This window comes from Euleptes europaea, chromosome 2 (genome assembly GCF_029931775.1).
Source record: "Euleptes europaea isolate rEulEur1 chromosome 2, rEulEur1.hap1, whole genome shotgun sequence".
Lineage (NCBI taxonomy): Eukaryota > Metazoa > Chordata > Lepidosauria > Squamata > Sphaerodactylidae > Euleptes > Euleptes europaea.
Window position 1 is genome coordinate 88,945,920 of NC_079313.1, and position 23,312 is coordinate 88,969,231.

Genomic DNA, 23,312 nt, shown 5'->3' on the forward strand with positions numbered 1-23,312 from the left:
TTCTCTCCTCCCTCTTCCATCAGCACAGCTGCACTGGCAACATTGTGTAAAAAGGTAAAAAGGGTTTATAACACCCTGGGTGCTGTTCAGGAGCAAAACTGGAGCTGGGCATTACTGATTGGAAGCATGAGGAGCAGATGCTGGATCTGAGCTTAGGCATTCAGACCAACTCCAGCATTTCTCAAGCATTACAACAGAGGGTTAAAACACTAATCCAGATTAATCCTGCTGACTCAGTGGCAGGCGGTGGGGTGTGTGCGGGTGCCGTGGGGACCGGGGCAGGGAAAATGCAGAGCAACTCACCATGGAGAAGCCTTACTGTCTCTGTGCTGCATCAGCAGCTGCAGAAACAACGGGGAAACCATGGCAGAGCATTGCCATGTGGAACAGACGCTCCTCATTCTCCTAAGGCCTAGCAATCGATCTACTTCTGCATTTTTTCCTGCCTTTCCTTCAAGCAGGTGGCAGCCCAAAGTTTACCCAGCCAAAAGTCACCCAGCGAGCGTCATGGCTGAATTGCAGTACCCTTCATGACAAACTCCCATTGACATTACCCCAGAATCACACCTTACCCGGGAATTCAGTCCATTGGGTAGGTTGCTTGCACTCCTCCTTATCACACCTGATGTGGGTATGGTGTCCTCTTCCAGGGGTGATTTGGTCCTTGGGGGAACAATGCCAACTGAGAGAATGCAGAAGGCAAAAAAGGGCAATTTAATTAGCAAGAAGCAAAAACAAGTCAGGTTTCTGTCAGGGATAAACCACCATATTTTTTAAGGTAAAAAAGGTAAAGGTCCCCTGTGCAAGCACCGGGTCATTCCTGACCCATGGGGTGACATCACATCCCGACGTTTACTAGGCAGATTTTTGTTTACGGGGTGGTTTGCCAGTGCCTTCCCCAGTCATCTCCCCTTTACCCCCAGCAAGCTGGGTCCTCATTTTACCAACCTCGGAAGGATGGAAGGCTGAGTCAACCTGGAGCCGGCTACCTGAAACCGACCTCCGTTGGGATCGAACTCAGGTGGTGAGCAGAGCTTGGACTGCAGTACTGCAGCTTACCACTCTGCGCCACGGGGCTCCTAACCAGATCCTTTTATGGAAGCCACGCTGCTGATAGTTACCTTTGTTGAGAGCTAGTTGCTTGTCAGCTTCTTGCTCTTGCAGTGTCTGCAAAAGCCCTCCCTCCACTGTAGCGCTGGAGGCTGTTGTCCGCTGGTGGTCTTTCTTGCTCAGCTCGAAGCTAGACTTGGACTGTGGGAGCAAATACATTTCCTGTGAGGAGCTGGACGAACAGCTGAAGAGAGGCCCTGCCTCAGGACAGCTGCCACTTTCCTAAAGCACACAGATTTCAGACACAGACAAACACACATGCAAAAATTAAAAACCAAAACAGAAATGCACACGGAAAATGAAGAGAGGAAACAGTAATATGAAGAAGCACCAGTGCAGGTTTTCCCCCCACCTTAAAATTTAAATCAAGAAATGCTCAATGCAGAAAAAAATAATCATTCAGAGACTGGGTTGGACCAAATTCATGCTTGACTTATATGTGTAGACTCCGAACCAAGCCAAAGGGTGACGGTTCAGAGCCTGTTGCATCCAAATCATCAGCATTTGCAACTGGGAAGGTTCCAGGTCGCAAAGGTAATGTGATCCCATTGGCTGAGAAAGATGCCCTAGTCTTTGTGGATGTTATCAGGCAGGTGCGTCATGCAGTCCCCATCTCCTAAAGTCATGAACACATGAATATGCCTTATACTGAATCAGACCCTTGGTCCATCAAAGTCAGTATTGTCTACTCAGACCGGCAGCAGCTCTCCAGGAAGAGGTCTTTCACATCACTTAGTTGCCTAGTCCCTTTAACTGGAGATGCCAGGGATTGAACCTGGGACCTTCTGCATACGAAGCAGATGCTCTACCACTGAGCCACAGCCCCTCCCCTTCTGAAGTCCTTCTGAAGAGTCAAAATCAGACCTCATGTTTAGTAGAAAGATTTCCACTGGTTTTAGTTCAGTGGCAAAAACCCCCACAAGCACAAGGCCCAGGTATGAGAGGTACTCCCCCTCCTCCAGTTGCTAATGTGAAAGAATCACAAATTATTTAGTAGTTTAGGACTTGACATAACTATTTGTGAACGAAAGTCATGATAGGAACCCCCACCTGCAAATGGAGGCCACAAGAGCAACGTAGCTTTGGAAGATCATCGTGATCTTGAACAACAACAAAAAAGCAACAGGTTGGAAAGAGGCATTTTCTGCAAAGAGGTTTTTCTGTTGGAAAAGCTTGGCACTCAGGTGGCTGCAACAAAACCTGCCCAAGTCCTTCTCCTTCTGCTTCATCTCTCATAGCATTTCTGAGGGCAATCTCCACAAACAACATAGATGACTAGTGCAGGGAATGAGTGGAGGAATGGAAAAGGATAAAATAACTAAAGCCACAAGGATGGATGGCACAGAATGGGCTAGAAGCAACTAAGCTGCAATCATTACACTGCCCACTTGGCCCCAGCAGTCTCTCTGCCAGTCAATCATGTTGCACGTCATCACCCGCTCTGACTTGGTTTACATGCTGTCTAGGACGCTAACCTCAAGAATCAAGACAGGAGGCTCTGTACAGGTTAAGTTGTCTTTCCAGACTGTAAAAGGCTTGAGGGGTCTCTGTAGATCCAGCTCATAACGAGTATTTGACCCACATCTCCCCTCTATGGCAGGGGCATCTGACTTCTGTTCACTTCATAAGAACTACCAAATCCTCACAATCCCCTTGAGGGAGGTCTCCGTTATTGAGACTAATAAAAAATATCGTATTAACTAAAAATGCACATTATGGGTTGGAGCCCATCAAAAAGAGGCATATTGGGGATGTGATTTTTGCCACCACCACCCCTCTCCGCAGCAGACTTCCAACTAGCCCTTTATGCTGCTCCTGGAGATCCCCCATCTCCCAGGAGCAGATTTTCAGGATGCATTTTGGGCTGCAGCAGGAGGGGAGCAATTGCGCTTACCTGCACAAAAGGTCTTCCATGCATGGAAGTTTCAGATGGGATCCAACCCACTGGCAGGAAAAAAAGAACTCTGGGGTTTGAAAAATCAGTTTTAGGTTCCACCCTTATTAAAACTTAATTGCCTTAGTTTCTGGTTTAACTTTCTTTCCTGTGACCTTTTGCTAGACTTCCCCTGAATTCCCTAAACATGATTGCTATCATTCCTTCTGATGTGGAAAGCCTGTGGAATTCCACTGGAATAAGCAAGGCCATTATTTCTCAGCCTTACCTTATCTCAAGATTGTCATGAGAAATAAAAAGGGGGGAACTACAGATGTTACTCTCAGCTGTCATAAAATGTAATTTAAAAAAATAACGGCAAAAGGTCTGGAGGTTTTCTTCTCACTCCCCTATTGCTCATAGCCTATAATGATTGCATCTCCAAAGCTCTTATGACATGATATCCCATCTCAACACTGAGATGAAAGCCAATTCAACATGTTTCATCTACCTTTATCAGAGGTAAATGGATAGACCACATTCATTGTAAATGTCAGTTCCAAATTGTGTTATAAATTGAGTTGGGAATTATTCTGAGAAGAATGTTTTTTGTCCATGATATCCTTGCTGATAATACCATCAATGCACATTTTTATATCACTCTTCCACTGGGCAGAGGTAGTAACGGAAATGCAGAAAATGTGAGCACCAGCATAGAACTGCAACCAAGAACTGGAGGCAAACACTAGTTTTAAAGGAATTAACAGTATGTTCAAAGAAGCATTTCCAGGAATATACATCTTTTTTTTTTAACCCCTAATATTGCCATTGTTCAAATTGATTCTGCAGGGTTTTGTACGGTTTCAGAAACCTGTTTACCAGAGGTGAAAGTGAGGGAAATATTCAGACAAGCTTTGACTCTCTGAAAAACACTATTCTGTCTCTAGCCCAGACCTCTGATTTGAAATCTGAGCTCCATCCCTGCCTTCTAGCCCCATCCATGATTAGAGCGGCTAAGAAGCAGCCATTTAAAAAGTGTAGCTCATGATATTCTCCCAGAAACCAATTGCCCCAGAAGTCATTGCTTGAGGCCAGCTTCATACATGACATTTTGTGTCCCTGGATATAGTCTATCTGTAGGGTTGCCAGGTCCCTCTTTGCCACCGGTGGGAGGTTTTTGGGGCGGAGCCTGAGGAGGGTGGGGTTTGGGGAGGGGAAGGACTTCAATGCCATAGAGTCCCATTGCCAAAGAAGCCATTTTCTCCAGGCGAGCTGATCTCTATCGGCTGGAGATCCCTTGTAATAGCAGGAGATCTCCAGCTAGTACCTGAAGGTTGGCAACCTTATCTATCTGCAGGGAAAATATCATGCATGAAGTTGCCATCATTTACAACAGGCTCAGGAGAATGTAGTTTGGCCAAGACAGACACTTTGTCACTCGGCTTGTTCCATGTCCTTCCCTGATTCCCGCAGAGTGTGGCAGGGGAAAGAGCATGCCTCCAGCTCTCAAACTCTGTTTTGATACCTGTCCCCTCTTCGCCTCGCTGCTGTGCTGCCAAGAAGGGGAATTAGGATATGGCCAGAGACGGCTTTCGGCAGGGAGCGGAGGGACAGTCGGAGGAGATTCCAAGGGCACATATGATTTGGGGAGGGGAGGTCGAGGTGGACCAGGCTCCTGAAGTGGAGAGGAAGCCAAGAAGTGTTAGGAGCAAGATCAGAGAAACTGTGAGAATGGGAAGGAAAAGAGAATTAGTGAGACACAGACACAAACAGAGACAGGTGTTATACCCACAATGGGGCAGCTGTGACTGAACACCCCAAAAGCCCAGAGGTCTTACAGCCAGCTGCTTTCCCTGCTGAGCAACCCAGTGCCTAGCCATGCAAGCCTCATGTTAGCATGGTATTACTGAGGGGGTGTGACTTTTGCCCCCTTAACACAAATGCATCTAATTACAAGGTACTTTATTCAGAATATAGATAAAGTATTATTCATGCACTCTGCCATCCACAACACAGTGCAGGCTGCTATCTATGACATAACGCCTGGATGGTGGAAAGACCCAGCGGGGGTCCTGTATGCACTGAGATCATAAGGTTTTAACAGCACGAGAAGTGATGTCTCCATACATGCATGGGGGTGAAAAGTGAGCAAAGGCAAAATTAACGGTAGTTTGGGGGCAGAAGTCTGGATCTCACAGCAGATGGAATGGGAGCACCATACTTTTGCCTTTGGGCTCTAGCCACTGGATCCAGCTTCCATGGAGCTACTCGGCGTAGGAGGGACTAGCCTTCCAAAGTCACATTGCACAGAAACCACCTCCAAATCATCCCCAAAAGGTTTAGGGTGCTTGAACTGCTCACCCAATGCTCTTACACCCACATCTCCATTGCAAAACTATCTGAACCCTTTATAAACCCCAATGGTCAATTTACATGGAAGTCCACTTTCAATTGTACCACGTGGCAGCTGTCACCATACGGTGAACTATTTACATGAAACTTTCTCTCTTTGCCACCACAGAGTCAGTTTATGTATTTTCTATGGCATGGAGAAAATTACACGATTATAAATAAAGTATATGCAATTTAAAAAATAATAATATGAATGGATCACTAACGCTTCATTCAGGTGATTTGTGCAGCTCTCCTTTCATATTACAACGGGAACCCTAGATGCCTGAAAACCGATGGTCAAGCAGAAGAGAGGAAGCACAGGTACTGGTACATCAAAAAACCAACAATACTTGCTTTTGCAAAAAGCACAAAAGCAACAATACTTGCACGTGCTCTGCAACAGGAAGGAAATACCTTGTTTTTGGTTTGGCACTGCTGTTCCCACTGGAAGAATTGTTGTCTGGAAGTGTTGTAAGCCTCTTGAATTTTTAGCCACTTTCAGAATACTTAAAATGTTGGATATCCCATTGGGGAGAAAGATGGCGGTGTATAGATTAAGTAAGTAAATAATGGCCTTTTGAGTTTCAGCCAAAGAAATTACTGGAGCTTCAGGCACTGTGCATGCAAGAACAAGGTGTGTGTTGCCATCTACTGGTGGAATTGTTATGCTGAGAAGAGAATTGCTAGAAGCCATCTTACCCACCTACTCCTGTAATGCTGTAATGTTGCCAATTCTGGGTTGGGAAATTCCAGGAGATCCCCAGGCCCCACTGGCAGGTTGGCAACCCTATCCTCGTATCTCCCACTTAACTCCCATCTCCTCACGGTGGGCAAATGACAGATTCACTTACCTCATTGCTGCCTTGCTTGGTAGGGGAGGTCTGGGAACCGGACACAAGGGAGAAAGGGCTCAGTGGACTTGTGAGGCTGGCTGAGCTCAAAGGGCTGGCCGGGCTATTGGAGCTGTAGGTTCCTGATGGGCCCAGGGTCACTGCAGAGAGATAACAGGAAAGGGGCAGGTTGATTAAGCCATGCATTGCCATTGCTGGACGGACCAGGAGGGAAAGAGCCAAGGAACTAGAGTGGCAAAAGTAACTGCAAAGAGGAAAGACCCATTTACCAAGATGGTTTTCTTCTGAGAACCCTGTTCCGTGGACCCCCTCTTACAGTAATGGCCGTTAGAGGTAGAACTTCCTTAGCCCTCCATTAGGGTTGCCAGCTCTGGGTTGGGAAATACCTGGAGACTTTTGGGGCGGAGCCTGAGGAGGGTGGAGGCTGGGGAGGGGACTTCAATGCCATAGAGTCCAATTTCCAAAGTGGCCATTTTCTCCAGGTGAACTGATCTCTGTCAGCTGGAGATCAGTTGTAATAGTGGGAGATCTCCAGCTAATACCTGGAGACTGGAAACCCTACCGTCCTTACACCTATTCAGCTGACACTGAGCCTTAATGCTTTGGCACCACCTTAAGGCCATTTTGTGTATCCAGGCTCTTTGTTAGTTTGGGCCACCCTTTTAACGTTTGATACTACCTTAGACTGTAAGTATTTATGTTTCTACTGCTCCTTGGCTGCTCTATTATTCTTTATTTATTTATTTGCTGCTGCTGTTGGCTTCATGTGTTTATGTTTTATTGGGGGGTCTGCTTTCCGTTTAGGAGTGCTGCTATGCTAAGTATTTTAACAACTGATTTATATTATTAATGCTGTTCGTTTTTATCATTTTGAAATAGCTCATAAATGTATAAGCTGCCTCAATTACCCTGACAGAAAGCTCAGAGTGCACACCCATATAAACAAACAGACATACAAACAGCCTTTCTTGGAAAGAGATGAAAATATACTTTAAAAAAGAGCCTGGAAAGCATAAAATGCATGCAGCCATTTTGAAATAAAACTGTTTTTTTACAACACTTATGGATAATTTTGGCTTCAATCCTAAAGAGACTTTCTTGGGAATAAGCCCCATTGATTAACATGGGACTTAGGTTTGCTTCACTAATCATAGAATCATAGAGTTGGCCATACAAGCCATCTAGTCCAACCAACTGCTCAATGCAGGATCAGCCTAGAGCATCCCTGACAAGTGCTTGTCCAGCCTCTGCTTAAAGACTGCCAGTGAGGGGGAGCTCACCACCTCCCTAGGTAGCTGATTCCACCTTCGAACAACTCTTACTGTAAAAAACCTTTTCCTAATATCCAGCTGGTATCTTTCCACCTGCAATTTAAACCCATTATTGCGAGTCCTATCCTCTGCTGCCAACAGGAATAGCTCCCTGCCCTCCTTTAAATGATAGCCCTTCAAATACTTAAAGAGAGCAATCATATCCCCCCTCAACCTCCTCTTCTCCAGGCTAAATATTCCCAACTCCCGCAGCCTTTCCTCACAGGGCTTGGTCTCCAGGCCCCTGATCATCCTCGCCGCTTTCCTCTGCACCTGCTCCATTCTGTCCACATCCTTTTTGAAGTGGGGCCTCCATAACTGCACACAATACTCCTAGTGTGGCCTGACTAATGCTGTGTACAGTGGAACTATGACATCTTGCAATTTGGATGTTAAGCCTCTGTGATGCACCCCAAGATTGCATCATCTTTTTTGTCACTGCATCACACTAGCTGCTAATATTTAACTTATAGTCCACTTGTACCCCAAGATGTTGTTCACATACACTGCTACCCAGAAGTGTATCCCCCATCCAGTATGCATGTCCCTAATTTTTGTTACCCTGATACAGAACTCGGCACGTATCCTTGTTGAATTGCATCTTGTTGTTAATGACATTTTACTTCTATGGGTGTAGGGTAAAAACGGAATATATCAATGAATACTGTCATGTGAAAACAGGAGTTTCAAAGTTTAGAGGCACACTATGACTTTTGTGAACTGGAAGTCACTGGAGGGCGTTAGAGTGTCATCCACTGATGCAGAAGATAAAAGACCACACACTACTCAGGAAATGTTGCCTGCATCTGGAATACTATGTACAGTTCAGATCACCCCGTCCCCAAACAAAGGGCATCAGAGAGCTGGAAAGGTTCAGAAGAGGTTAGCTAAAATGATTAAAGGATTGGAGCACCTTCCCTACAAGGAAAGAGTCGAGTATTTAGGATTCTGAGTCTGTGTAGAAAGTTTTATTTTAGTGGGGGGACATGGCAAAGGGTTATGTAGAAAAAGCAGAGAGAGAGACCCTTTTCTCCCTCTGACGAAATACTAGAATTTAAAGTCACCCAATGAAACTGGCTAGCATTAGATTCAACATATTCAAAAACACACTTCTTCGTACAGAACATTTATAGAATTCACCACCACAATTTGTGGTGATGACCGTTGGCTAACATGGGTTTTAAAAAGTGACTAGAGCCAAACTACACTTTATGACTTCCTCACACTCACCACAGGGACTTGTAGCAGGATTCCCACTGCGAGTTGCCTGTGAGAACTTAATTTAGAAGTGTTGCAGGAGCCCAGCTGTGTGTTCAGGACTGTGGTCCGGGGGTTGGAGGAGCTCCAGCCTTATGTGGACATATCTGGTTGACAGAAAAAGATGCTGGACTAGATAAAACTTTGATCTGATCCAGCAAGACGCTTCTTACATGCTTGGCTTTTGGGCTGTTTGCTGTTTTATGTTGTTTGGATGGTTTATTGTGTTCTGATTTTATTGTTTTGAGTTTTAAGTTTATAATTGATGCTTTTGAGTGAGGTGAATCAGAAAGTCTGGTGTATAAATAAATCCTTATTTTTGCTCTTGGGGTAATACAAACAGAGGCTTCAACCTGATTGCAGGTCAGTGTCAGATATCTGCTGCCATATTGAATGGCCAGAAGCAGATCATAGGTTTTCCAGAAAGGGTAGGCTAGATAGAGCTGATACATTCCAGGCTTCACTATCCCAGGAACCATGATTAAACAGATACATTAATTATGCAAATTGGGGTCACTTGATTAGAACACCTAATTTGTAATTTCTAGTGGGTGCGTTGTCTCGGCTCCATAACCAGCTAGAGAAGGTCACTCTTTCCTGTTTTTCATAAATTATTGTAAACAGATTTTATCATGTTGTATGCGTTGGTTGATGTGAGCTGCCCTGAGCCTGGCCTGGCCGGGATGAGGGCGGGATATAAATCAAATAAATAAATAAATAAATGACAGAAGACATTCCCACATTCTTCTCGAACAGTGTATATCTATGTACAAGACAGGCTCTCTGACTCACCGTCTCTACTTCTTTGCTTGCACCAAGAGCCCCATGTTCTCAAATTCTCTTCTATTCCATTAATTTCAAAGAAAGAATGTTGGGTGTGGCTGGGGAGGGGCCATGGCTCAGTGGTAGAGCCTCTGCTTTGCATGCAGAAGGTCCCAGATTCAATCCCCAGCATCTCCAGTTAAAGGGACTAGGCAAGTAGGTGATGTGAAAGACCTCTACCTGAGACCCTGGAGACCTACTGCCAGTCTGAGGGGACAATACTGACTTTGATGGACCAAGGGTCTGATTCAGTAGAAAACAGCTTCATGTGATGGCACTTGTCATCTGCTTCCATAAGTCTTTAGTTTTAGCATGGGAAGCCTTTGCTGTCCTGAGTGGAGTTAACTCAATCTGGCATGCATAGAAAGGAGGATGTCTATATCCCCATAATTGACAAAAGCGTGGCTTGATTCTAAGTCAAGGTGCAGGCCAGGGTGTCTTCTAATAGCCATTAGAAACATGATACTACAGAACAGATTCGAGTCTAGATTTTTAACATGACAGGTCAAACCTTAACTAGATATTGTCAAAGGCTTTCACGGTCAGAGTTCATTGGTTCTTGTAGGTTATCCGGGCTGTGTGACCATGGTACTATGCAAGAAAACTATGCAAGACAGAAGCACAACCACCACGATTATATCGACTACCTAAAATTCATAAGGATTCTGTCCCACTCCGACCCATCGTGAGCGCCATTGGTTCTCCAACATATGAATTAGCTAGATATTTGACCACCCTCCTACAGGACCACATCGGAAAAACCACTTCTTACATCAAAGATTCAACACTTTTCATCAACAAAATCAGTCCGTTGAGACTCAATCCACAGGATATATTAGTCAGTTTTGATGTTGTATCCCTCTTTACCAAGGTTCCAGTAAAAGACACAATTTCATTGATTAATCAGATTTTTCTGGAAGATATAACAGCCTTATTTCACCATTGTTTGACAACAAGTTATTTTCTATGGGATAAAGAATTTTATGAACAGGTTGTTGGAGTAGCTATGGGAAGTCCTCTCAGTCCAGTAATAGCAAACTTTTAAATGGAATATTTTGAAAAGACAGCGTTAGAATCAGCACCTTACAAACCTACAGTCTGGTTCAGGTTCGTGGATGATACATTTACTATTTGGAGCCATGGTGAAGAAAAATTAATGGACTTTCTAAACCATCTCAATAATATCCATCCAAACATTCAGTTTACCATGGAAAAAGAAATTGAGGGTAAACTCCCATTTCTTGATACCCTTGTCATCCGTAAAACAAACTTTCAATTAGGTCACAAGATCTACCGGAAACCAACTCACACAGATCGATACTTACACAAAAACTCCAACCACCACCACCCCGACAGAAAAGAGGAATAATCAAAACATTAATGGACAGTGTAAGACGGATCTGTGAACCACAGTTTCTCAAGGAAGAAATTAATCATCTAAATCACACACTGCTAGCAAACGGCTATTCCAGAAATGAAATCAGAAGGGCCATTAAACCAAACAAAAATCAGAAAACTCAGGAAAAACAGTCTCCCATAGGAAAGGTATTCTTGCCATTTATTAAAGGAATCACTGATAGGATGGAGAAACTTTTGAAAAAAACATAACCTACAAACAGTGTTTAAACCCACCAAGAAAATACAACAGATGCTACGATCAGCAAAAGACAAAAGAGACCCCCTCACCTCTGCAGGAGTATATCGTATACCTTGCAGTTGTGGACAAGTTTACATCGGGACCACACAACGCAGCATACAAACAAGAATAAAAGAACATGAAAGATACTGCAGACTTGGCCAACCTGAGAAATCAGCAGTGGCTGAACATGGACTGACCCAAACTGGACATAGGGTCTTATTCCAAGACACTGAAATACTGGACAATTCTACCAACTATTTTGTCAGATTGCACAGAGAAGCCATTGAAATTCATAAACATCAGCACAACTTTAACAGAAGAGTTTAAGAATGAATAAGGCTTGGTTTCCTGTCCTGAAAAACTCCAGACTAACAAAGACTACAGTCCACAATAGCCATGCAGATTAGCTTTGGATTCCACATTTTAACAGATCACTTCAGGATACAATGGTTCCACATTAACATTCCACACCCTAATTGGCACATTATCTTGATACTTACAGCACAATGATTAGCACATTACCTTTGATACTTTTGCAGGACAATGACTCAGCTCAAACCCAACCCCCTTCTGACTATATATATTACTCTTCCTACACACTTGACACTGAGAGACACTGTCCTTCAGCGTTACTCCTCTGAAGATGCCTGCCACAGCTGCTGGCAAAACGTCAGGAAACAAAATACCAAGACCATGGTCACACAGCCCGGATAACCTACAAGAACCGCTTAACTAGATAGTATATGTTATGCTACAGTTTGCTTGTAAGCAGTTACTTAACCTGTCCCTTTGTAGTAACTGAATAAACTACTGGAGTACCTACACAGTCAGTAAAGATGCTCACTGATTTCAGTGACTGAGTCTATTTTTAAAACATTCCATCAGATTCCCGAAGCTACATAGTCAATGTTAAGGCATCAGCTAAATAGAAGTTTACATTCTTTGTACCAATGGTTAAAAGCAAGAGGCCTTTTCTTAGACTTTCACAGACACTCTGGGGCACAGGATGGAAAGTCCTCATTCACAACAATACATGTTGCAGCTGAGCACTTTCTGAAATGACATTTGAGATCCGCAAGTACATTATAATTCTTTCTCTCAGGGCTAAGAAGCTTCTATGAACTTTTAGAACTTCTTTCTTCCTCCATTCCCTTCAAAATTTAGATAGTTCAGAAACCTTGCTGTATGTCTCAAATCTGGCTAATTTCTGGACAGTGTGGTGCAGTGGAGCCAGCGTGCTGCAGTGGTTAAGAGTGGTGGTTTGGAGCAGTGGACTCTAATCTGGAGGACCGGGTTTGATTCGCCACTCCTCCACATGAGCGGCGGACGCTAATCTGGTGAACCAGGTTGGTTCCCCACTCCTACAAATGAAGCCAGCTGGGTGACCTTGGGCAAGTCACAGCTCTCTTAGAGCTCTCTCAGCCCTACCTACCTCACAGTGTGTCTGTTGTGGGGAGGGAAGGGAAGGTGATTGTAAGCCGGTTTGATTCTTCCTTAAGTGGTAAAGAAAGTCGGCATATAAAACCCAGCTCTTCTTCTTCTGAACCCTGAACTGAAGTTGTAGTATAAAACAACAATAAAATGGATGCTCTTACTAGTTGCAACAACCAAGAAAACATCTTCAGATGGCATATAAATTATGGGTGTATATGTAGTGGGAGGAGTGGCAGATACCGAGATAACAGTTAAGTTTTCTGTCTCCAACTCATTGCGTAAGGATAACAGCAAAACCCCAAGGCCATAAGTGTGGAGCGGCACTTACCTCTGTGCTTCGCAGTGTCTGTGCCTCGAGAAGGGTTGTTCTTCCTTAGCCCCTCCATCACATCTTGGATCCGCCAGATCTCCTTCTGGATTTGCCGATTGAGCATTTCATTCTGAAATGTCCAGAAGCACCAGAAATTATGGCAGCTCCCCATTTTTAAAGAAAACTATCTGCTCCCTGTTGTTGCTCCTATGTTAGGTTTCCCCTGTGTTTACATGTGTCCTTGAAATGATGCCCAGAGAAAAGGAGTTCAATGAGGTGGAGGAGGGCAACAACTGAGAAAACAAGGACCTTCGAAGGAAGAAAAGGGGAAGAACTGAGAGATGAGGGAGGGGTGCAGTGAGACCTGTAGGCAAGAAAACAGCAAAAGAGAATAAAAGATAAAGGTGCAAAGATGTGGTAGGACAGAGAGAGAGGCACAGAATGGAAAGCAAAAAAAAAAAATCCGATTTCAGAGAGATTTGTTGTGATTCAGAGAAAAGAGTGCAAAGAGAAAGGTGGGCTTAATAAGAACAGGCTAAAACAACTGTAACAGAAGTGACTTCCTATGATTAATGTAGAGATGCAGCCTCCTTAAATTCATAAAAATATAAGAGAGACCTTCGTTAGAGTTATGCATTCCTAACCTAATCCTTGAATGGTCTTTACTCTAGATTTAACCCACAATCTCCAAAGAGACTGTGCCCGTTAACTCTGGGCAGGAAAAGAGGAAGACCCAACATGAGATGGACCGACTCAATAAAGGAAGCCATGGCCCTCAGTCTGCAAGACCTGAGCAAACTGTTAAGGATAAGACATTTTGGAGGTAATTAATTCATAGGGTCGCCATAAGTCAGAAGCAACTTGACGGCACTTAACACACACACACGGTTACCAGGGAAACTAATCAGCAGCAAATAATTCCTCAGCGAAGCAGCTGAAGCAGTTTTAAATGAAAGGGCAGTTACCAATGGATGTTGGAATCTTTGAAGAAATTAACCACTAGAAGGCCACAGAGTCATGCTCTGTTGGGGATACGCACACTGGTGGAGCACTCTGAGAGCTGGCCTCCTGACTGTCTCTGGATTCAGGACTGCCAAGAGAAATGTTATATGTGAATCTGAGGTAATGAATGGGCAGATTCTGCTGCGGTTCCTACTGCTGCAGCAATACTTCTTGAAGTAGCTGTTGTCCCAGCAGAACGTGTCCGTATAGCCCCAGTTCACTGTCCCTGCTCACATATTACATTTCTCCAGGCGACCTCCAACCCAGGAGGGGAAAGAGAGAGAAAAGCAGCCAGCTGGCATGCGCATACCAGCCCAAAGAACTTTAGAAATCAAGAGCTGGATCCAGGAAAACAGTGCATTTGACTAAGAACTTAGTTTTGTTAACAACAAGAATGCCACTTGACATCCCAAGAATGTAAGTTACATAGCACGGGAGCCCTCTGTAGTCCTTTGAATGCAAAAACTGATTTTTGGAAAACAAAACAACACACATTTCTAGCCCACACTGTGGAGATGACTTGAGCTTGTGTAGGCAGTACGTTCAAGATATACTGCAGCACAGAATAAACAAAAAGGCAAGTGTCTTTTGTGTTCTACTTTTCAAGAGAATCATATGCAGATAAAGCTGTTCTGTTGCATTTCACTACATCTGGGAGATATTCTTCTTGTAAGACTTGCAGTTGTTTTTAAGCGTTCAGTTCCCGCACGGAGACAGCTGTCCAAATCAAGATTAAGTGAATGAAATTGGAAATGTGTGCAGAGAGCCAGTGTTCAGTAGTGGTTAGAGTGTCAGACTAGGACCTGGGGTCAGATTCTCACTCTGCCATGGACACTTGCTGGGTGATTTCTGGGTAAGTCACACACCTCTCAGCCTAAGCTTATCTCAGAGTTGCAGTTAGGTTAAAATGGAGGAAAGGAGAAGGACATAAGCTGGTTGGGGTCCACATTGGGGAGAAAGGTGATATAATGAAGTACATAAATAAAAAATAATATAATAAATAGATAAACCAAAAGTGAAATAGTTACAATGGGAGTTAAAATCCATTGTAATTATTCAGTGGACAAAAAATACATACAAGCACAGCCTTATCATCATTTAAAGGACGTGAACACATGGAGCCCGTCATCTTTCCCATTAAAGCACAAACACAGCCTTCTCCTTCTACCATTACAATCAATTAGTTCCATCAGCAGCTAGAAAGGCTCCTGCCTCCGTTTAATAGAGTTGCTCAGACATCCTGAACTGGATGTTTATACCTGTTAAGCACAGATGCTGGATTTTCTCCAGCAGTGAAAGATTTCAGTTGCTGCTGCAGTGCAAGCAGAAGTAGCGTACTTTTAGATCCACCTTTTTTTCCATGCCAAGATTTCTGTCTGCAGCTCTGCCAGAATTATCATCCTTAAATGGAACTCAAATCACCATGCAGTTGCTAGCCAAACAATGGAGCCTTCTCAATGAAGAGTAATCTCTTTTTAATACTCCAGGATTACAGTTTCTGGTAGTAATGGACTCATCCAGGTTCCATGTCCAATAATGGAGAACAGTTTATTGATTTTATGCTATGGCCATCTTCATGTGATTGGCTTTAAATGGTTTATCGGAACCTGCCTTAGGGAAAAGGCAATATATAACTTTTAAAAATAAATGAAAAAAATAAAGTAGCCATTTGGTAGCAAGCTCTTTGGCACATTAAAGACCTAGCTAGGGATGCTGCAAATTTCATGGTGAATATGTTCAGTACTTGGCGACAGTGTGCTTCACTGTGGTGATCAGATGTGAACTGATCACTAGGTCAGTTCATTTCAGCACTCGAGGACTTGAATGCCTCCTGAACTGGTTTGCACTAAAAATTTTCAAAACTGCACATGTGTGAAAATGCTGCTGCTCCAACCAGATTGACAGCCATTAACATTGCTAAGGACTACATACACAAACACTGAACCGCAGGATTTTTTTTTAAAAACCCCCACAGCATTTATTTACGACTGATATATATGATTTGTGAGTGATTTAACTGTTTATTTAAACAGTTGCCTGCTGAATATAGCAGTGGCCCCTTCCAACTCTATGATTCTATGACCTCCATACATTGTGGTTAGAATGTGCAACTAGGATCTGGGAGACTCAGGTTCAAATCCCCACGGAAGCGGAGAAGCTTGCCGGGTGACCCTGAACCAGTCTCTCTCTCTTGGTCTCAGCCTAACATATATCACAGGGTTGTTGTGGGGAAATGGAGAAGAAGAAGATGGTGTAGATTTGGTGTAGAAGAAGAAGATTTGGGCCCCCAGTGGGAAGTAAACATGTAAATAAATAAATGCACAATCACGTGCTTTTATTAGCCTTGGCTCAATTGGCAAAACCATAGAGTAGAAGACTGAAGCACCCTCCCCCCTCATATAACTGCCATCTGAAACCAGGGCTCTGGACAGCTGCTGTTTTAAAACCACTGGGAAGATCCGATTAGGGATTTCCTAGCTTCTCATTCACTCAGGCCCTAAGGCTGCGATGATAAGCAAATTTAGAATAAATCTCAGCGAAATAAAAGGAGCTTCGGAATAAACAATGTGTTTAAGATGGGGTTATGAATCAGATCAAACGGTCAGCAGAGCATGTGGTACATTCCTCATGTGACTCTTCAATTTCAGATATGCGTGGGGAGAGGAGTGCTTGAAGGAAAGCACAGCTATGTCAAAATCTTCAAGTATATGCAAAGGTAGCACAGTAGGGACAAGCTTCCTGCCTCTCTGAAGTGCTAGCCTTGGATGGGAGGGCTCTTTCAAACAGATGCTTTTATGCATTCCTGATGTGGTACAGCCTGTACCATGTGCACTATTCAGAGACTGAACTGGCTTTAAGAGTTAATCCAGACAGCGGCATCCTCCACCCCTGGTTCAGTGAGGAGCACTTTCCTGGAATACTCTTGCACAGTGAGTGTAACTAATCAGCCACACAGTCTACACATCCCACAACAGGGATTGGTACATGCTGAAACACTTTGTACATTATGACAGTGTTTCCCAACCTGTGGGCCTGGACCCAAAAGTGAGTCACAAAGCCTCTGAAAGTGGATCACAGGACAGCCCTCCCTAAGGGCCGCTCCTGCCCCTAGCATCCCTCTCTTTCTTCTTCAGCAACTCCTCATATTATCATCTCCCCATCCCTCTTTGTAACAATAATGGGGGCGGGGAAGCCGTCTGGCCACTAGTAAATTCAGGGTAGTAACTGAAAGAAGGGAGGGAAGGGTTGGAGAGTAGGTAGGAGCTGTTCAGCGTGCCATGTACAAACCAGAGGAGTATCGAAAGAGATGTGAATGTGTGGGCTCAGTCTTGGTGCTGCTCCTTCAGCAGCCCAGCCTATTGCCTGGACCCCTGCAGTGCCTCACTGCCCTCTACCTGCTGTGGGAGATGTACTGCACCGAGCACCTTAGAACATAAGAAAGGCCATGCTGGATCAGACCAAGTCCAGCAGTCTTTTCACACAGTGGCCAACCAGGCGCCTCTAGGAAGCCCACAAACAAGATGTCTGCAGCAGCATCCTGCCTGTGTTTCACAGTACCTAATATAATAGGCATGCTTCTCTGATCCTGGAGAGAATAGGTATGCATCATGACCAGTATCCATTTTTACTAGTAGCCATGAATAGCCCTCTCCTCCATGAACATGTCCACTCCCCTCTTAAAGCCTTCCAAGTCGGCAGCCATCACTACATCTTGGGGCAGAGAGTTCCACAATTTAACTTGCTGCCAATCTCCTCAATGCCATCTGCCATCTTCTCGTATCTCCTCAACTCAGTGACTCTCAAGTGTACCTCCTCAAATTCCTGTTCTGGCCCAGCTGGCAGAAGAGGAGGAGGAGAAGAGGAGGAGGAGTTGGTTTTTATACCCCAATTTTCTCTACCTTTAAGGAGTTTCAAAACCGGCTTACAATCGCCTTCCCTTCCTCTCCCCACAATAGACACCTTGGCAGGTAGGTGGGGCTGAGTTTGAAGAGAACTTGTTTGGGGGTTCATAGTGGTAGCAGCTGGACCCTTGGTGTGATGTTTGTTGGTTGGGCACTATAGAAGATGGAATGCTGGAATAGATGAGTGCCAAGGTCATAGTTTGCCTAGGGTGCCATAAAAGCCTTGGGCCAGTCTTGCATGGGTTCATTGTACCTAAAAAGGTTGGGAACCACTGCATTAGAACATTACTGATCAGCAGAACTGAAAAAAGAGGGCTGTTTAGACAAGCCCTAAGGACCAGAGAGACCTCGTTGACCCAACTCCAGTTGACGATGTGTGTGTGGATGTGGATATGTGTGTGGGATACAACATGAAGGAAAGAGCCAGTTGTTTCTGCCTAATTTAACTTTGTAAATAAATAGTAAGAACAGAAGTTTTCTTTTCACACTAAATACACACACAAAAGAGTCTCACAGAAGCCTCAAAGTCGCTTGAATGCGTGGAGTCTGGAGACTAAGCTGACCTCAGAGCAGCTAAGGAAAACAATGGCTTCATTCACTGAGGCGACAAGAAGGTCAAGTGTCATTTACATCGGAAGGAAAGCAAGGATTAGATGTTGTTATTCTGTCTGGTGTCAATGATACATGACAGGACACAGATAGCCTGTCCGGGAGGGCCAAACCCTGTGCTTCATTGTTACTGGAATGTCCTCTGCGTTCACAATCTGCCTTTGCAGCACAGCACCCGAGGCACTCACTGGCAAGAGAGGCTGGAAGATGAAGTGGGCAACGTCTGCAAAATGTTTGCAAGGTTTCCAAGGCTAGGAAAAGCATCGCTTTAGCCACTGGCGTCTGATGCATGATTAGTAGCCGGCTCTCCAGCACTAGCCATTTTCATTGACAATGGTGGTCTGTTTAAAAAGTGGCTGCAACACACAACGTGACTGTAGAATTTCTCTGGCTGCTTTAAAATGCAGGCTGTTGCAGCCAGAGAGGGAAAGGGGAGTTCTTAAGTGCCTAGCAGAGTTTGGAGACATAGTCTGGGTTAAGCAGAGTGGGATTTATTCTGTGATAGGACAGAAAGCAAAGAGGGGAAGGAAGCAAAATACAGTTTTTTGGGTGGGGAGGAGATGGGAAATATGAGGCTGTATTATAAAACTTTATGAAAAATTATCAACCTTCCAACAGCCTATAAGTATCAAGGCCCAACTCAGTTATGTAGCATATAGAAGTAGACATCAGGAGTAAACACTACCAAAGCCAGTGCAGGGTTCTGTATTAATACTGGATGTAAAAGAGAAGAGCATGGACTTGTTGCATTTCTTCTCACACATTGTTACTTATGACTGGTACAAAATGAGGGGTTGCGTGTGAACCCAGTCAGACATGCAAGGGACCAGCTCTGCATCCAACTGTCATGTGCATGCATAACAAGTGCAACTGGTCATGGGAGCATTCCCCAAAATTGAGTGTTTACATGCATGTTCTCTGAAATCAGGCTCTGACATTTTTCTTGAATCCAAAAAACCCAAGACAACCGAGTGAATAGAATTCGTATGGCATGATGTTCATGAGCAATGGTTTAATTTTATACAGGGGGAACTGTGTAGGGTATGGATGATCTTATTCTTTTGTCAACAAACAGACAAGAATAGTGGAGCAGAATGAGCTCATCTACTTGCCCGTCTAACAGCCCGTAATACTTTGTCCTCCCCATGTATGTTTTAAATTCTGCTTGGGGTTCTCTACCATTCCCTTCAGACCTTTCTTGTTTGAAGGCTCCATTCTCTCACCTGGACGTCCAAGTTCAGCTGTTCCCACAGGTCATCATGCAAGGCTGACACCTCACCCTCCAGGTTCTCATATTCTATGGTGCTGTTGGCCAATGCCTGTGGGGATTTGCAAACATTCCCATCAAGATACCAGCACACTCACAAACGCCTTCTCTGTGTATCCCTGGAGTGCAGCAGAACTTACTGATATAAAAACAACCAAATCTATAAATCATTCATTTGGATACCAGCCCAATGGGTGTGCGCTATGGCACAGAGGGAAAGCTTCCATCAGAAACGAGAGCTATGTTGTCTCCCAATCAATGTATCTGGGAACACAAGGAAAAGCCCTTTAATGCTCCATTTGCTGAAATGTCCTTGCTGCACGCTGGGGAGGGGGAGAGGGGAGGAGAACAGGCTTGGTGCAAATTGGCATGAAATCTGTGTGCCTGGGAAAACTAATGGAGAAGCAACAGAGATAGGAATTCATTCAAAGTGATATTGACCAATTCTCTTAATGCTCTGTTGAACACAAAAATTCATTTCATGCATTCATGAAGCCAAGAAGTTTACTTTGGGCACACTGCTTTGGTACCTTCCCATTGGGTTGAAGGGCGTTTCCTTTTCTCTCACTCTTACACAGAGGAAAAAGAAAGGAGAGATTTCTTTGACAGTGCCAAACCAGCAAACATGCCTCTCTTCCAATCTTCCACACTGGCTCTTCCTTGGCACATGCAGTGCCTGTACTGGCAAAGCAATCAGAGCAGGCAGCCCATGCAGGCTCAGCGGGAAGTGTGACAATCCAGTGGTGTAACTCATGCTGCTGCAGAAGCACTGAAGATGGTGGGGCAAATCCCATGCACAGCCGGAAGGGAGGCCAGTGCTCCCTCTGATCTGCCGTGGCTTCCGAGGCTAAGCCGTGCTCTCTGCTCCCTTTAAAAACCAGCTTATTGGGCACAGCTAAGCATGGTAATGGGTGACTGGATGGATCAAATCTACATAGGTCGCAGGGGCCAAGTGTGCCTAGGTGTCCTTTCCCTCCCACCCTCCCAGCTTTTTGATTACCGTGCTGGCTTGGGAGAGCTCCACCCGGATATTGATCAGCTGGTTCTGGAGGGATTCCTTCTTGTGCAGCAGTTTTTCAGGATAGGCCGGTTGGCTCCCAAACATTTCTAGCTCCTGGTGTGTCCCCATTAGTGCGCTCTCTAGACTCTCCTAAGCCATAAGCACAGGAAACATTTGTTGTTGTTGTTTTTTAAGATGCTAGTTCAGAAGGTAACTCAGGACTCAAAAGTCTTAGATGCAGTTCTGTGCTCTAGTTCATATTCCTCTTCTAACATTAGGCATTCCATTATTCTGGATCACAATCCCCACATCTTTAAAATGTTGGGATTATCCCTTTCTACGTCCTGCTCAAAGGAAAGTGGGGCAAAGTCTCTGAATTTTTAAATATACAACAGAGCTGAAGAATAATAAGACACTGAGCATAGAACTGAATTTATGCATCCACCCAGAAATACAATGCAGTCTTCAGCCACTGCAACCAGAGATTTGTAGAGAAGGAGTATGGCATTGAACTGAGACACTGCCCTGAGATTTGAGAGCTCTATACTCACTATCTGTGCTGAAGCATCCATTTTAGCCTCTCTGCCTCCTGGAAATATTTGCCTCAAAGATGACAACCTCATTACAAAGGCCCCTGGTTGAACAAATGCATTTTCCAGCCATGTAATGAGTTTCCACATCAGAAGGATTCTAAGAGAAACTGGGCCGATTCCGGATAGCAATAAGCATTGGCCCATCCTGTGATTTCTACCCCTTACCTTCTCCGCGCGAAGTTGCTGCACCAGCCTCTCCTGTTCCCTCATCACTTTGTTTTGCTCACAAAGCTTTCCCAGGAGCTTCTGCCATGGAGTAAGCAGAGAAATAAAAGGTGAGGTGCCCAGGACAGAGGTCCCATTCATAAGTCAGTATTCATCTGATTTGACGGATATCAACCAAGCCTCCAGCCAGAGCGCTGCCCTTGGCTTCTGGCCTTCCACAATCAGAGCAGCAGGGTGGGGTGGGAGACTCACAAACAATGACACCAGCATGAGACACACAGAGCCGAGTGCGAGGGGAGGATGCGACAGGAAAGGCAGCACAGAACTGGTGACCAGCGGTGTGACCAAGAAGCCCTGCAGCTCCGCTAGCAGAAAAGATGCTCGTCTAATGATAGTAAGAGAAATGGGAAAAGGCATAACCTCCAAGGGGTGGAGGATGGAAAGGTGGCAGCAGAAGGGGAGATGGAGTGGGCGGGCAGGCAACGGCGAGGGAGGGGCATTCTTACATCTGTATCTTGCTCGCTTATCTTGTAGGTGTGCAGCGTCTCTCTATAAGCTTCGGGGAAGTGAGACACCTGCAAAAACAGGAACAAGTCACTGCTGCTCTCTCGTTCTCGAAATTAACGTGTCACGACAAACCTCTGGGGAAATCTGCTTTGTTAAAAAAATGTTTTCAGGTACTACAACCCAGACCCTTGATTTCTTCTATCAAATCTTTCTCTTAAGCAACATCTGCAGGATGGGATCACTGAAGGGGAAGATATACGTGGCCTGGCAGCTGTGTCACAATCCTACTCCATAGTTCCCATGGCTCTATCCAGCCCAAGCAGGCTACTTGCTGTCTTATTAAGTCAGCTATCATGTATCCTATCAAGAGAGGCAGCTTTTCCAGACACAAAGTAAGAAAACTGCTCCTCTGCTATCTGCATAACAGGGAGCAGTCAAGCTGATAAGAAAAGGTTTTTTTGTTTTTAAAAAGGACAACTGCTGAGACTGATGAACAAATCAGTGAATGCATATTAGACATGTAACTGTCATTACAGTTTTACAGGCAGTTAGACAACCCAATTGTACTATAAATAGCTGCTTAAATTCACAAACGGCAAAAGCAATTGTGAGTAGATTTAAAGATGTGACTTCTCGTTTCCTCCAGCATTCAGGCTGATGTACTCCGGGGTGTGTGTGTCAGCATTCTTAAAATGTGAGAGTCACTAATAGTATGAAAGGGCTGTACCATGTAACCTGCTATCATATACACAATTAATCGATATACAAAGTTAAGAATATTTCGCAGCGAGCAAGACCAAGAGGAACTTCTGCTGCCCTTTCTAGGTTTAATAGAACAGTGGCTGTTATGCATATGCAGAGCAGACCCATGCGCAACTCGACATGCCAAACAAGAACTAAATATCCGGGGTGTTTCTATAAGAGGGTGGCTGATGATGCACAAGTCGTCAGGGTCAAGAGGTCAGGACAGGATGACCTTCAGCACAAGGCTGGGCGCATGAGAAGGAACAGGTATCATTTTCAGCCCAATACATTGCACTGAACCCCGAAGATGAAGACCTTCTGAGGCTGCAAAACCAGACCTCCACATATAGTCCCAGTTTATTGGCTCAGCTGAATTCCAAAATTGCACAAGAAACACAGGCTGATACTTCACAAGACACAGCCACGTTGCAGTTGGCTTTGAGGTTCTTCACACAATGTCCAGCACCCTAACTTATTAGCAACCACCATTTTACACCCGGTAAAACTAATGCAGAGAGAAAGC

General features: G+C 44.5%; 1 protein-coding gene and 1 non-coding gene across 5 annotated transcripts in view; both read right to left on the bottom strand.

The window, feature by feature from the left end:
* PLEKHA6 (pleckstrin homology domain containing A6) overlaps positions 1 to 23,312 on the bottom strand; it is a 222,328-nt gene that overhangs the window by 12,922 nt on the left and 186,094 nt on the right. For 2 of the 4 annotated variants that reach the window (XM_056845637.1, XM_056845634.1), the window contains 8 exons: positions 22,045 to 22,113; positions 21,539 to 21,619; positions 20,781 to 20,930; positions 19,737 to 19,832; positions 13,019 to 13,130; positions 6,229 to 6,368; positions 1,122 to 1,251; positions 573 to 682 (listed from right to left, as the gene is read on the bottom strand). In XM_056845637.1, the coding sequence (XP_056701615.1) occupies positions 573 to 682; positions 1,122 to 1,251; positions 6,229 to 6,368; positions 13,019 to 13,130; positions 19,737 to 19,832; positions 20,781 to 20,930; positions 21,539 to 21,619; positions 22,045 to 22,113 (888 nt within the window). The remainder of the gene's footprint in view (positions 1 to 572; positions 683 to 1,121; positions 1,252 to 6,228; positions 6,369 to 13,018; positions 13,131 to 19,736; positions 19,833 to 20,780; positions 20,931 to 21,538; positions 21,620 to 22,044; positions 22,114 to 23,312) is intronic. The other 2 variants (XM_056845636.1, XM_056845635.1) reach the window with 1 other exon arrangement.
* On the bottom strand, positions 1,865 to 1,936 carry TRNAT-CGU (transfer RNA threonine (anticodon CGU)). Its single transcript has one exon. It is a non-coding gene; the product is annotated as a tRNA-Thr (tRNA).